The sequence below is a fragment of the Euprymna scolopes genome, chromosome 30, assembly GCF_053919585.1.
Source record: "Euprymna scolopes isolate OS-2025 chromosome 30, ASM5391958v1, whole genome shotgun sequence".
In the NCBI taxonomy this organism is placed as follows: domain Eukaryota; kingdom Metazoa; phylum Mollusca; class Cephalopoda; order Sepiida; family Sepiolidae; genus Euprymna; species Euprymna scolopes.
In genome coordinates, this window is record NC_136511.1 from 102,208,757 (window position 1) to 102,222,821 (window position 14,065).

The window sequence follows — 14,065 nt, forward strand, 5'->3', positions numbered from 1 at the left end:
ATTTTTCTCTACAAAACAACCAAACCAAACCAAACACCATGAATTAATATTTGAAGATATAAAGGAATTGAAACATAAAAACATTTACCAAAGTGACTAGATTCGGTATTAACCCGGATAGGGTTGATATGCCATAAAATTAAACAACCAAACCAAACCAAACCAAACCAAACCAAACACCGTGAATAAATATTTGAAGATATAAAGGAAATAAAGCATAATAACTTTTACCGTATCAAATAACTAAAAAATGACCGTATCAAATAACTAAAAAATGGTTGATATACAAAAAAACAAAATGTTGGTTTGGTTTAGTTTGGTTAAGACATTTTGTAATAAATAAATAAGAAGTAAAATAATAATAGAATATTAAACACACACACACACACACACACACACACACACACACACACACACACACACACACACATATTGTGTGTGTGTTTCATTCACTGTTTCACATTAATTTTTTACATATCGTTTGATGTCGTCAATGCCGCCTTCTCACTTAACACTGATATTCAAATATATCTTCATATTTCCACCGTCGGGAACCTTCCCCACCCAATGTAGGTGGATTATTTGTGTGAATCTAATTACCCTGTCTACCCCCCCCCCCCTCCTACGCAGGTATACGCGAACGCCTACACTCTCCTCCCACCTAGGAACAAGAAAAAAAGAAAAAAAGAAAAGAAAATAGAAGTGATTTCATTCTTGTGAATGTACAGTTATCGTTCTGCGACAACTAGACGGCATCAGTAAAGGAGGCTATCAACAACGGACAACGACAGCAGGTACGAATTGATTACCCTTGGAAACATTGCCAAACAAAAGCACTGGCGGTGTGGATGGAGAGGGGGCAATGTTTATCATTTATCATTCTCGTCTGTCTCTATCTATCTACCATTTTATAGATAGATATATAGAAAGATAGATATAAATTTATATATATATATATATATATATATATATATATATATATATATATATATATATATATATATAGAGAGAGAGAGAGAGAGAGAGAGATATTTAATTATAGACAAACAGCTGTTTTTTTCCCTATCACTGCTATTCGATATGGTTCATCGTAATGATTGCTTTAAGTTGAATTTTGAAACACGATCATTTTGTCAAAGCATCTTAAGCTATCATATTCGCAACAAAAGCAAGGGAAATTATAAGGTGTATGTTTGTTTGCATTCACTATACTGACTGCCTACAGTTCAATTCTTTATACTGTAGAACATTCACAGCAAACACTCGTCTAGCTACAACTGCCAACAATTTCCCTTATTCTCCATCTGTGTCTAAAACCAAACGAAAATTCTATAAGCAAAGTTTCTTTCCTTAGAACTATTCATCTATGGAACACAGTATCGCAGGACAACTTCCCAGCTGACTATAAAATTAACGTTTTCAAATATAATGTGAACAATTTTCTGTTGAGCCGTCCCCTTAAACAATAAACACTGCTCAATTTCCCCTGATCATCACGGTTTTATCTCATCAGCTACGTGAAACTTATTAACCCTTATACTAGAGTGGCATTTGGGTCTTGATAAGCGATGCGCCCCCCCCCTCCCTAATAAAAAAAATGCTTTACACTAGTGGCTAACATCAATTCATCGTAACATCACTTTAAGATCGTCTGTATTAAACGTTAAGCTTCATTAATGTTAAATTTTCTTTTAATTTCGTGGCAGTAATGGCAGCCCTGGGGTATGTTCCTTGCTAATGAAGTCAAAGGTGACTTTGTGATAGGGTTCGAATACTCTGACTTACGTTGATCGTCATCCTGCACTGACGCTTGCGTAAGCATGAAAATAGTGTTTGTAGGTATTAAAATAATTTTATATATATATATATATATATATATATATATATATATATATATATATATATATATATATATAAACAACGATAATGAGTGCTCAATACGTTAGTAGAGCCAAATATGTTTTTTTTTTAAAATTATTTCAACCTCGAGTGTATTAACTTAACAAGCTGTTTCAATAGATGGGATAAAGATTATTCGTCCATATCATCAGATGATTCAAGTTAAAATAAAAAGGAAAGATATTGTTTTACATATGGATATTAAAAGCCAGGAGATTGGAGGTAGGGATAGAAAGGGGAGGAGGGGAAAGGGGGAAGGAAAAAGCAAGGAAGAGGGGGGAGACACTAGAGAAAAAAATATTAAAAAAGAAAAAAATACATATATAAAGTGAAAATTTTGTAAAGTTATAAATATAAGATAGAGCAAGAAATGAGGAGGGGGAAAGAAGAAAAGAAAAAAGGGGGAGAGGGAGCGTATCAAAAAAAAGTTTGCTGTGTATTGGACGGCGACTTGCATGTGTTTATAAGTTCTGACCTTGAGACATGCAAGTCACCATCCAATACACAACAAACTTTTTTTGATACGCTCAATTATTAATTCCCTCACCCCCTTTTTTTCTTTTCTTCTTTTTCTCCCTTCCCCATCTCCTGCTCTGTCTTATATTTATAACTTTACAAAATTTTAAGTATATATATGTATTTTTTCTTTTTTAATATATTTTTCTCTATTGTCCCCCCTCTTCCCGTTTCCCCTTTTCTCCCCACTCTCTATCCCTTACTTACACTCTCCTCGCTTTTAATATATATATATATATATATATATATATATATATATATATATATATATATATATATATATATATTTAGCTCGGGCCCTTGTGTGCATATATATATTAAAAAGTTTCACTTATGCCCAGGTAACCTATATCTAAAATTTCAAGTGTTTAGATCCAAAATTTGCGGAGAATTTTGGTAGAGTCTGCAAAGGTCAACTCTTTCAACTTTGACCTCTTGGCAGCCAAAATTTCTCCAAAACTGATTAAAAAGCTTGCTGCCTGTCTGAATACCCTTTATGTAAAATTTCAAATGTTTAGATCCAAAATTGGCTGAATAGTTTGCTAGAGACCGCAAAGGTCAAATCTGTTGAACTTTGACCACTTGGCAGAGGAATTTGGTAAAGTTTTCAAAGGTCAAATCGTTGAACTTTGACCTCTTGACAGCCAAATTTCTGGCCGAAAACCTGATTAAAAAGATTTTCCCAAATCTCAATACCCCTTATGTCAAATCTCGAGTCAAAATACTCTGTCAATTTTCACCTACCAAAATACTCTGTCGATTTTCAGTCTAAAGACCGAAAATCGACAGAGTATTTTGGTAGGGAAATGTACACACACAGAGACAATTTCACTTTTATAGAAACACTAGCGAAGCACATTTTTTTTTTTTTACATCATTATTGACACATATGTATTTAAGGCAGCCTATTTTCGTTAAAGCAAATATTATAAAATAACAATTTCGATAAGGGGGAAGGGATGAGGCTTTTATTTTTGTAAGTTCCATGTTTTTTTTTTTTTTTTTTTTTTTCATATTGACTCAAATTGAAAATATTCATGACAATATGTAACTTTCATGTTTCAATTTCACCAGAATGGGCTTTTTGAAAAATTAGAAAAAAAAAAAAAAGAAAAATTTATTAAAATAAACCTCTGTTATTTCATGACATTGGTCTTAGTATATATCGCGCGCGTGTGTGTAAAAGTTCTATTAAGAATTTTTAAAATGCTGATTCACAAAATCATGTACGGGGTGGAACGATAAAAATGTCGCCCTAGAAAAGATGACATTATTCCATTTCCGTTGGATGAAAACTGGTTTTATTTTTTTGTTGCAGATAATCTACTAGTTGGCTAGTTGTGTACAAATCACAAGAGCGATAAAAGCTTTCTATAATGTCTGAAAGTGATAATGTTCAACGAGCGAGATCGGAGATGTACTGCTATACAACTCATGCTCTCTATTAATCCAAGTTATGACAGCAGAGCAGGACCATTGCCAACACTCTCAAAATGCTGCTCTAGATTACCAAGAATAACAGGAACATGTCCAGGGTGATGAAAACAAAGGTTCTGGCCACGTTTACAATCTTTGGTGTGGTTTCAAGTGAGGGCCACATCATGCCACCTCACATCTTCGAAGTTGACTTGAAAGTCAACATCAAAGTGTATCATGACGTCCCCCAATACCAAAGCCAGCCTGATCGCCACCATCTACTGAGTATTGAATAGATGTAAGCTCTACTACATAATCAAGTTATTTGAATTTAGTTTTTCAATAAAAGTTTTAAAATAAATCTGTAGTGTTGTTCCACCCTGTACATATTGCTTTTTTCTTATGCTGTTTACCCACCTACTCTCCACTTTGTTACATTAAAATGGCGCCCCTTCCCCCGAATGCCATGAAAACTTTTCTTTTTGATAAAACTGGAACTTATTCGCCTGTTGAAACTTGTTGATAATGTCTTTTATATTTAGCAGTCAATGTTTGTCATGCATTGATGAGTTGTTTTTTTCTTTTTTTTTTTTTTTTTTTTTCAATTGACTGGATTTTCAAGTTTGATTAGTGGATTTATTAAAGATTTTCATTTCACCGTGGGAGATTTATTCAACTTGGCTTTTAGTTTCCAGTGGTGATCAAACAGCATTTTATGATTACACATGCTACTGTACAACTAAAGTGGAAACAACATTTATTACATATAATATATGTGTGTGTGTGTGTGTGTGTGTGTGTGTGTGTGTGTGTGTGTGTGTCTATATATATGTCTCTCTCGCTTTATCTCTCTCTCTCTCTCTCTTTCTGTCTGTCCCTCTCTGTCTGCCTCTCTCTTTCTCTCTCTCTCCTTCTCTTTCTTTCTCTGTCTGTCTGTCTATTTCTCTGTCTGTCTCTTTCTTTCTCTGTCTGTCTCTTTTTTCTTTCTTTATCTGTGTGTGTATATATAATATATATGTATATATATATATATAATATATATATGTATGTATATATATGTGTGTATATATATATATATATATATACATATATATATATATATATATATGTACACACACACATACACACACACACACACACGTGGGCCGTCTTCTATCTTTTTTAGCACAAAAAGTTGAAGACCTACAAAGATGGGAGTGGTACCATTAAAACTAGCGGCCATTTGTGCTCCTGAATTTATTTTTATACATAGTTGCCATCATTCTCGATGCACTTTTCCCAGGATTTCGATGACACATCTCTACGTTCATGGCAGGAGTTGCTTTCTTAGTCTTATACCATCAATATCTGCAACAGAGAGATGAAACTTTCAGGTCATAGATGCATGAGTTCAGACATAATCACAATGCAATTGGCAGTCCCTTTTTATCCATTTTAGTGGAATAAAGAATAGAAAGCATTACTTTTAGAGTGCCTCTTGTATATTGTTTGTTAATATACATGCATGTATAAACAAAAAAAGAAGTCAAAGCAGCATTCACCCTACATGGTTTGAACCGGCTTCCTCCAAAGGAGGAAGATTTTAGGGAATATCAAATTCACAAGCGGTCCCAGCTTCATGTATAGCCCAGTAAATGGATATGATGCTAGGTTTTAGCAATTCTTGCAGAGAGGTGTCGACATCCTCCTACATACAGTGCCTAGTATTCCCAAACAGTCGCCCATCTGATACTGACTAGAGTTAATGTTGCTTAAGTGATCTATCAAGAATTAGTGTGTCAACATGACTATACCGTATATATATATATATATATATATATATATATATATATATATATATATATATATATATATATATATTTATGTATTAAGATAAATGTTATTGAACAACACCGAATGTTTTTTTTTTTTTTTGTAGTCCATGATCCATTTTTATGCTCAACTATTCGTTAGTTCTTTTGATTCATTCAATCGACTATATGTGGGATATTAGTCTAGTTTGTCCATGTCTGCAGAGTTCATCTGACAGTGCGGCAATGTATGGATTTTTAAATGTATACTGGGTGAGATTATTTAAAGTCAATTACTAAGCTAGGCACTTTAAAATATTTTAGCTAGACTTTTAATTGGTATTGTTTTGCATTTGAACATGTCCAATTGAAAGGAAGTATATTTTACTGGGAAAATACTGTTATATTTGTTACGTTACTTATTCACACATAGCTATAAATTTAAGTTAAAAATGCACACGTTTTCAAATGATTTTTAAATAAGATTTTTTATAATCCTTTTTCTTGATAATACAGCAAACATAATGTTGAATTATTTTTACTTTTAACTGTGTATTTTCTTATAAGGATCTAAAAAAATAAAAGTGAATTTTTGGTCAGAAACTTGAAACTTAAATATTTTTTATTTTTTAAATCTATTGAACAAATTGTTACAGAAGATTTTTTTCCAGTCTGTTCTTAATATTAAATAAAAATTTCCACAATGTTCATATATTTTGGTGAGATCTTCAGTTTTTGATATCAGGAGTCAGTAAACATACCAAACGTTTAATCTCAACTGTGTTTTAACTTGTTCATTCCTTTCTTTTAAATTTATTAAATTCCTTTAAAACTTTTATATATAAAAAGAATGTTCCAACATTATTATTTCTGTGAGGGAGTCTTTTTTTATATATTATTTTTAAAAAGTTATGTTTGTTCTCATTTAAAATTATAAGTCAAGAAGCACAAATATATTTTCATTAAAAACTCATATAAATTAAAACTGTTTATATATTTATTTCCAAATAGTTTTCAGTTTTTTTGCATCAACAAGTTTTATAACACTTACAAAATTCATTAATTAATCGATTTTTGGTATTTTTACAGAATACAGGCCGTGCTGAAATAATGAAATTTAGAAACTTATTCGCAACTAAATTATCCAAGATTTTTCTATAATGTTGATTTAAAAGGATATATTTCTGCACTAGTAACTTTGTATTTAAATTATTTCTTTTAATTAAAATCGTTTTCATTATAAAAATTATTTATCATTCGATTTTAATTTGTTTGTTTAATTATTGTTTGTTTATTCCCTGAATTCATAATTCAGTCTTTGCAGTATTTGATTGTATCTTGCTTTCAAACATATAATTTTACATAATTCTTATTTTTGTTTCTTACTTGAACAAATCCTTTATTTTCTTTCTTTTTTTTTTAATGCATTTTTTTTTTTCGTTTTAATAAAATTTTATTTTTTTAAATCCACGAAACAAAAAAATATTTCCATTTTTGAGATGAGGGATGATTGTTTATCATTTGATAAATTATCATCTCATCTCTGTCATCTTTTAGGACGCTTCACCAAATCTAAACGGCCTTGTGCCTAATTTGCTCAGTGAGGAAGCAAATAAATAAAATCTACACAACTTCTCCAGTTCACTTGATCTTGCATGACAGTTTGCAGATCCCAAACACTTTCCAATCCTCTGTCCTGTAGCAGGTTGTCAATGTAGGTCATTCTTCTTCTACCATAGTTTGGGTGTCCATCTGTTGGTATCCAGAGAACTAGCTTGCTGGCTTCCTCTTCGCTGTGTCTCATGCAGTGACCGGCTACTTTTATCCTTCTCTGTTGTACTTTCAGTGATACTGGTGGTAGGTCACCATAAAGCTGTTGCGTGGCCCCTCCATGATGTATTTGAGGTCCATCCTGAGCATTTGTATATAACAGCCATCCAGTCTCTTCTTCAGCACATTTGTAAGAGTCCATGCCTCAGCACCATAGTGAAGGACTGTTTCTACTGTGGCAACAAAGAGTCTAACTTTCAACTTTTCTTCCTCAACTTGTGATATGCACTCCATGTCTCTCTCTTTATCTGTGTGTGTGTGTGTGTGTGTTGGGTGTGTGTGTGTCTGTATATATATATATATATATATATATATATATATATATATATATATATATATATATATATATATATTACACACACACACACACACACACACACACACACACACACACACACACACACACACACACACACACACACACACACACACACACACACAAACACGTGGGTCGTCTTCTATTTTTTTTAACACAAAAAATTGAAGACCTACAAAGATGGGAGTGGTACCATTAAAACTAGCGGCCATTTGTGCTCCTGAATTTATTTTTATACATAGTTGCCATCATTCTCGATGCACTTTTTCCAGGATTTCGATGACACATCTCTACGTTCATGGCAGGAGTTGCTTTCTTAGTCTTATACCATCAATATCTGCAACAAAGTAAATGCTTATTTACAGAATGTTATTTTGCAGAAACAGCCCACAACTTTTCCTTATGAATTCTCATTTTTTAAAAATTATTGAATAAGTTCAGTTTCAGTATAAATCGTGTTTCCTATTTTTCTCCTTTTCAATCCAAGCTTTTAAGTTTTCTAATGTTTTTGGAAAAATTTCTCATTCATTATCGACAATCTATTTGACATATCTTGCATGTTTGAACCTTTCAATGACTAGTTCACTTATTTACATAGGTTACATTGACAATTATGTGTTCAGAAGTTTTTAAAATACATGGTCAATCTGGTTTTATTATTACTATTATATATATATATATATATATATATATATATATATATATATATATATATATATATATATATATATACGTGTGTGTGTGTGTGTTATAATTTAAAAGTTTTTTTCATTTAATTTAAAGTAAAATGCATCTGATAACGATAGAATATTGATCTAATCGGAATTGTTTAGTTGGTTATTATTATATATATATTGTACAAGGTATTTTTTATGGAAATTGCATCAGACAAGGCATGAAGCTACTTGATGTAAAGAGCTTAAAATTACTACTTCATGATCAAAAACTAGCAGATGATAAGAATTAAATTCTGACCCAGAAAACAGCAATTCTTCCCTCTTTGTCAGAAACATCGCTCATGGAATGTGAGGACTAAAGAACAAAATATGGGAAGTGAGTTACAAGACTGAAAGGAAATTAATTGTTAACTCAGGTTTATTTAGTGTTTTTTTTTTTTCATTAAAAAATATTTTTCTGGTTGAGATTAATTTTGTGCAGTTTATTAGATTATTTTTTTTATTGCCAATTTTTGTATCAGTGTGGACATTCACTTTTATTTGTAAACCATCTTTCTCTCTACTTAAAATTAATCGTAGAATATTGAAAACCTACACAACCTCTTCTGCAATCATAATGCAATCATTTGTATACAAATTACAGTTTTTACACGTCCAATATAAAATTAATACAATCACTAAACCCTCCATTTATGTCAGGTACATGTACAATATCATTATCCTAGCAGAAAATAATGAAATCAAAAAAATTAGAAAACATTTTTCAAAGTCTGTTGTACTCACTTCCACCTATTGACTAAACGTCAATAACAAAATTTTTATTGATGCTAACAATAACGAAGTTATAAAAAAAAATACCCCCATTCTTTTCTTACAAGTGAATGACCTTACTGGTATAAAATTATGAAAATCCAGACGTTTGTCTTAATTAAAATATGCCGCCTAAATACACACAACACCTATGTATATGTGTATTTTATATATGTATATGTGTATTGTATATATTTTTTTCATTAATACCAGCAATTGAAAATAAAATAAAAATTAAGTGGTAAATAAAAATTAACAAACTAAAAAAAAAAAAAACAATTAAAAGAATCATTTCTTGACATCGGAAAATAGGCTCAAATTTGATGCATATTATAGTCAGCAGACATGCAACAGGAAAATAGAGAGACCACTCAGTAAATGGGTTAAGCTTTCAAATAGTAATGACTTCTCAGATATGAGGTTCTATGCTATGTATATGACCCACTTGAGGTTTGCCAAAATTAATGTTCACACCAGATGTACACTTCATGGCTAGTTAGTGTTTTATATTCATAGATTAACAGCTGATAATCTTAAGTGGTCTCTCAGTGTGATCTAAATATCTCTTCCTACTGTGTTTAAAAACCGTTTGATTAAAAAAATAATAAATAAATTTTTAAGACCATTATTCAATGCTAGCAATAAGTATTTGGAGCTTCCACGAAGAATTAATTTTTTTAAAGAATTTTTGATATCATAGGAACTTTTAAATAGTGTCTATTTCCCATAGTTCCTTTTTTTTTTTTTTCAGCTTTCTGTAACTACATCATTATCTTGATTATTCTGGATGCTTATTTGTCTATCTTTTCAGTTTTCCTGATGACGAGGAAGAAATCTTGATCGAAACGTCTTTTTTTATCTCCTTGTCACTCTCGAAGAGTCCAACAAAGATGGCTGACACAGTAACAATTCTTCATTTCAACGATGTCTACAACATCGAACCCCGCTTAGATGAACCGATTGGAGGAGCAGCACGGTTTGTAGGATACGTCAAGTCCTGCGAACATCTGAATCCACTCGTCTTATTTAGTGGCGACATTTTCAACCCGTCCTTATGTAAGTAAAACGCGTTGGGTCAGTATTTGTTGTGTATATATTATTAAATATTTATGCAAACCTTTTGGAATTCCAAATATTTATGTGAATTGCCCCATTTTTTCCTCAGTTATTTTATTATATACTAGCATGCCTATCTGGCATTGCCTGGGAATAGAAGTTAAAAAGTGTGTGCAACATCTTTCTTTTAAAAGTTCTCTCACCCTATTTATTTTGAGGCTACCAGATCAGGCTGTCTGAAGATACTGGCTTTTTGACCTAAAACGCACCAAACATTTATGCTATTGTTTTTTTTTTTCCTTTTGCAAAACTCAATTATGTGCTGCAAAATCAAAAACAAAAGAACAATTTTCCTCTACAAAACAATCAAACCAAACTCCATGAATAAAAAAATCGAAACATAAAGATTTTTACTGAAATTACTGGATTTGCCATTAAATAATCTAAAGGGTTGATATGCTGTGAAACAAAACAACCAAACCAAACACCATAAATAAATATTTTAAGATTTAAAGAACTTGAAGTGTAAAATTTATTTTCAAAATGACTAGATTCGGCATTAAATAACCTAAAAGGTTGATATGCTGTAAAACAAAGCAATCAAACAACCAACCCTTATTTCTCTTTCCTTCTCTCACTATTTTCCCTTCCATTTCTCCCCCTCCCCAGGCAACTCTCTTTCATCTTCACTTTCCCCTTCTTCCCCCTCTCCTATCCCCCTATGTTGATGGCGTAAAAGATCACATTTATATACTAGGTACATGCAAAATTGAATAGCACTATGCTCAAAATGTATAAATATTTTGACCCCTCCCTTTACTTAAAAAATCACCAAAAAATCAGGAAATTAACCAATTTTCATGAAAGCTTCAGTATTTATTAAATAATGACGATGAAATATAATGAATCCATTATTTTTATTTGAACTTTAGTGGAAAGATATTATTTTGTTTAAACAAAAAACACCTTTACTAAAGTTATGCTTTTCAGTAGTAAAAAAAAATGAATGAATTTATTTTAGCTTTTTTTTTAATGAAAATAAAGCATTGTAAATTGTAACAATAAAAAAAATAAATTATTTTTTCAGGAACATTATGAAAAAAGTCACTAAAAGTCCATATTAAGAAATTCAATATAACTCGAAGAAAAATTAATTTATCAAACTACCGATATTATCATTGAATTGAGCATTGTTTATTTAATAGTTGCACGCAAAAAATTATAATTGCAAAAACTATTTCCTCTTTTTTTTTTTAGATTACATGTTTCACATAATTTTTATATGTAAGATTTTAATATTTTCCTTGCTTGAATGAATGTGTAACTTTCAGTGTAACATAATTTTTATATAATCTTGAAAAATATTTTTTTTTTAATTTAAAAGTAGGAACACCGAAAAATAATTAAATTAAAAAATGGTTAAAATTATACAAACGTTCACATTAGGAATGTACGGATGCACAGCTGGGGGGGGGGGAAAGAAAACAACTGCTCCCTACCTTCCTCCAACTACCTGACATCATTTTCAGATAGCTTTTTGACTTTCTGACATTTTGCACTTCTGTAGAACGTATTCTTAGATGACATTTTTTGTTTTTGTTTGTGCAAAGCCAGAATCTTTCGATTTTTGGAGCTGAATAAGTTATTAAATAAGCAGGTCAATGCTATTTTCGGACAACAACTTTATTAATCCAAAATGATGGAGGTCTGAAATATACAATGACATTATGGTGAGATGAGTATGACATAATAATTCAACTATCTGTTGGATTAATTTAAGATGTGCTAATGGTTAGATTATGATGATGTAAGGCACTATCCTCTAGTTATTTTTTTGTACAAACAAGGTGTTTTTTTTTTTATTATTTAATTCAATATATTAGGACTTTACTAAATTATCTTTGAAATAGACCCAGAAAACTAATATTTATCTTTCAAGGGATTTTTACAATGAATTTATTTAACTTCAGAATTTAGCTGAATTTGTCAGTTTTCGAATGTCAGCATGAAAAAATTTTTCTTATAACTTTTTTTCACATGCACAAATATTTTTTCCTTTTGGAAATTAACTTTAAGCTTTAATCTTGCAAATACAATCAAAAAGTAGTTGAAACACACAAAAATAATGCGATGAACCGACTTTCAAAACTATGTCCTCCTATCAGTTTTGCACCATTATTGCTTTTACATATTATCTATATATTAATAGGATAACGTGTGTGTGTTATTTGATTTGTGTGTCATGCTTTCATCTGTCGTTTAATGCTTATGGACTTCCATTTCTTGTAATAAATAATTGTACCAAGAATTCTTCATAAGTTTTGGTTTCGATTATAGCTGATAGCACTGAAGTCATTTATTTCTTTTTATAAATAATTTTACCAAAAATTCTTCACAAGTTTTAGTTTCGGTTTTGATTATAGCTAAAGGAACTCAAGTTATATATATATATATATATATATATATATATATATATATATATATATATATATATATATATATATTTTTTTTTTTCATAAGTTTTGGTTTTGGTTTCAATTTAAGCTAATGCACCCAAGTCATCTGGATATATTTTTTTATTTTTTAAATCGCAATTTTATAATATATAAACATTAGTAGAAAATTAACTCTATAATAATATATACAAAATCTGCAAGAGTTAAAATATCATATTTAAGAGTACCTTCCGACCGGACTATGCTGGGCGACCCCGCTAGCTTAGATAAATACTTTTGCAGTTTTAACAAAAGAGCTACAATAAACGACCCTGGTGTCTAACTCTGCCCCGTGGGGAGACATAGTAAATAGGTACAATAATATCAGAGCATCTCCATTTATGCTGAACATCTACAGAATGCCAACGTCAATATATTGCATGTGAATAAGTCCCCTGTGGAATTTTCACAGATCCCACTAGTATACATTAAAAAATATTACATTACAATTGTTTGTGCAAAAAAATAGCATTTCATACTAAAAAACTTACTCTTTTTTTCTGTTGAGCTCCCCTCCCCCCCTCCATCCTCACCCAAACGCAATGCTACAAAAAGAATATATCTCAGCTTTATGTATGTGTCTTGTGAAGTTTCTGACTTTTAGGTGGACGCGCACACAAAGGAAACTCCTCTTTTTTATTGGGGGAACCCCTTGTTTCAATAACAGTAACTACAGAAAAAAAATGAGTGAAATATTCAATGACTTATTTTTAAGTTGAAACTGGGCACTTTTCTACAAGGAGGGGGTCGCTTTTTTTGCCGATATTTTCGAAAGTCATTCCCTCTTCGATTGACTAACCTTAATTTAAACCTTTGCCACTTCCAGTTTCGCAATGGACACAACGGCAAAGATGTCATTTTTTTTTTTTTTCACATTCTTTTCCTTCTTTATGGTACGGGTTTGAGCCTGCCTGCCTACTACCACTTTTTTTTTTTTTTTTTTTTTTTTACTCAACACACCTCTAAACACCCGGGCAATGGGCACTGAGGCTAATAGACTTATAAAATATAACAGCAGCTTGTCAGTCTTACAAACACGCTCATAATTTCACATTCAGGTATGACATTTTCTTTTTCTAGAGAACTTTGAACATTTCTTAAATCTTTTCTTAACTCTTTACTTTTAGTTATTTCAACACAATGTAAGTATGATGCTAACAAGGTCACCCCCCCCCTACCCTAGGAAGTAAAAGAAAAAAGAAGTTAACAAAAATAAGTTTATCAACAGAATACAAGTTTTGGAAGTTGTCCAGTAATGCA

The 14,065-nt window shown here is 31.1% G+C and overlaps 1 protein-coding gene across 2 annotated transcripts in view; it reads left to right on the forward strand.

Annotated features, from left to right (window-relative positions):
• LOC145254917 (snake venom 5'-nucleotidase-like) overlaps positions 1-14,065 on the forward strand; it is a 170,362-nt gene that overhangs the window by 112,763 nt on the left and 43,534 nt on the right. The window contains exons 1-2 of one of the 2 annotated variants that reach the window (XM_080113881.1): positions 655-794; positions 10,066-10,310. In XM_080113881.1, coding sequence (XP_079970007.1) covers positions 10,145-10,310 — 166 coding nt within the window. In that variant the 5' untranslated portion in view covers positions 655-794; positions 10,066-10,144. Of the gene's footprint in view, positions 1-654; positions 795-10,065; positions 10,311-14,065 lie in introns of those variants that run through there. The other variant, XM_080113880.1, reaches the window with a different exon arrangement.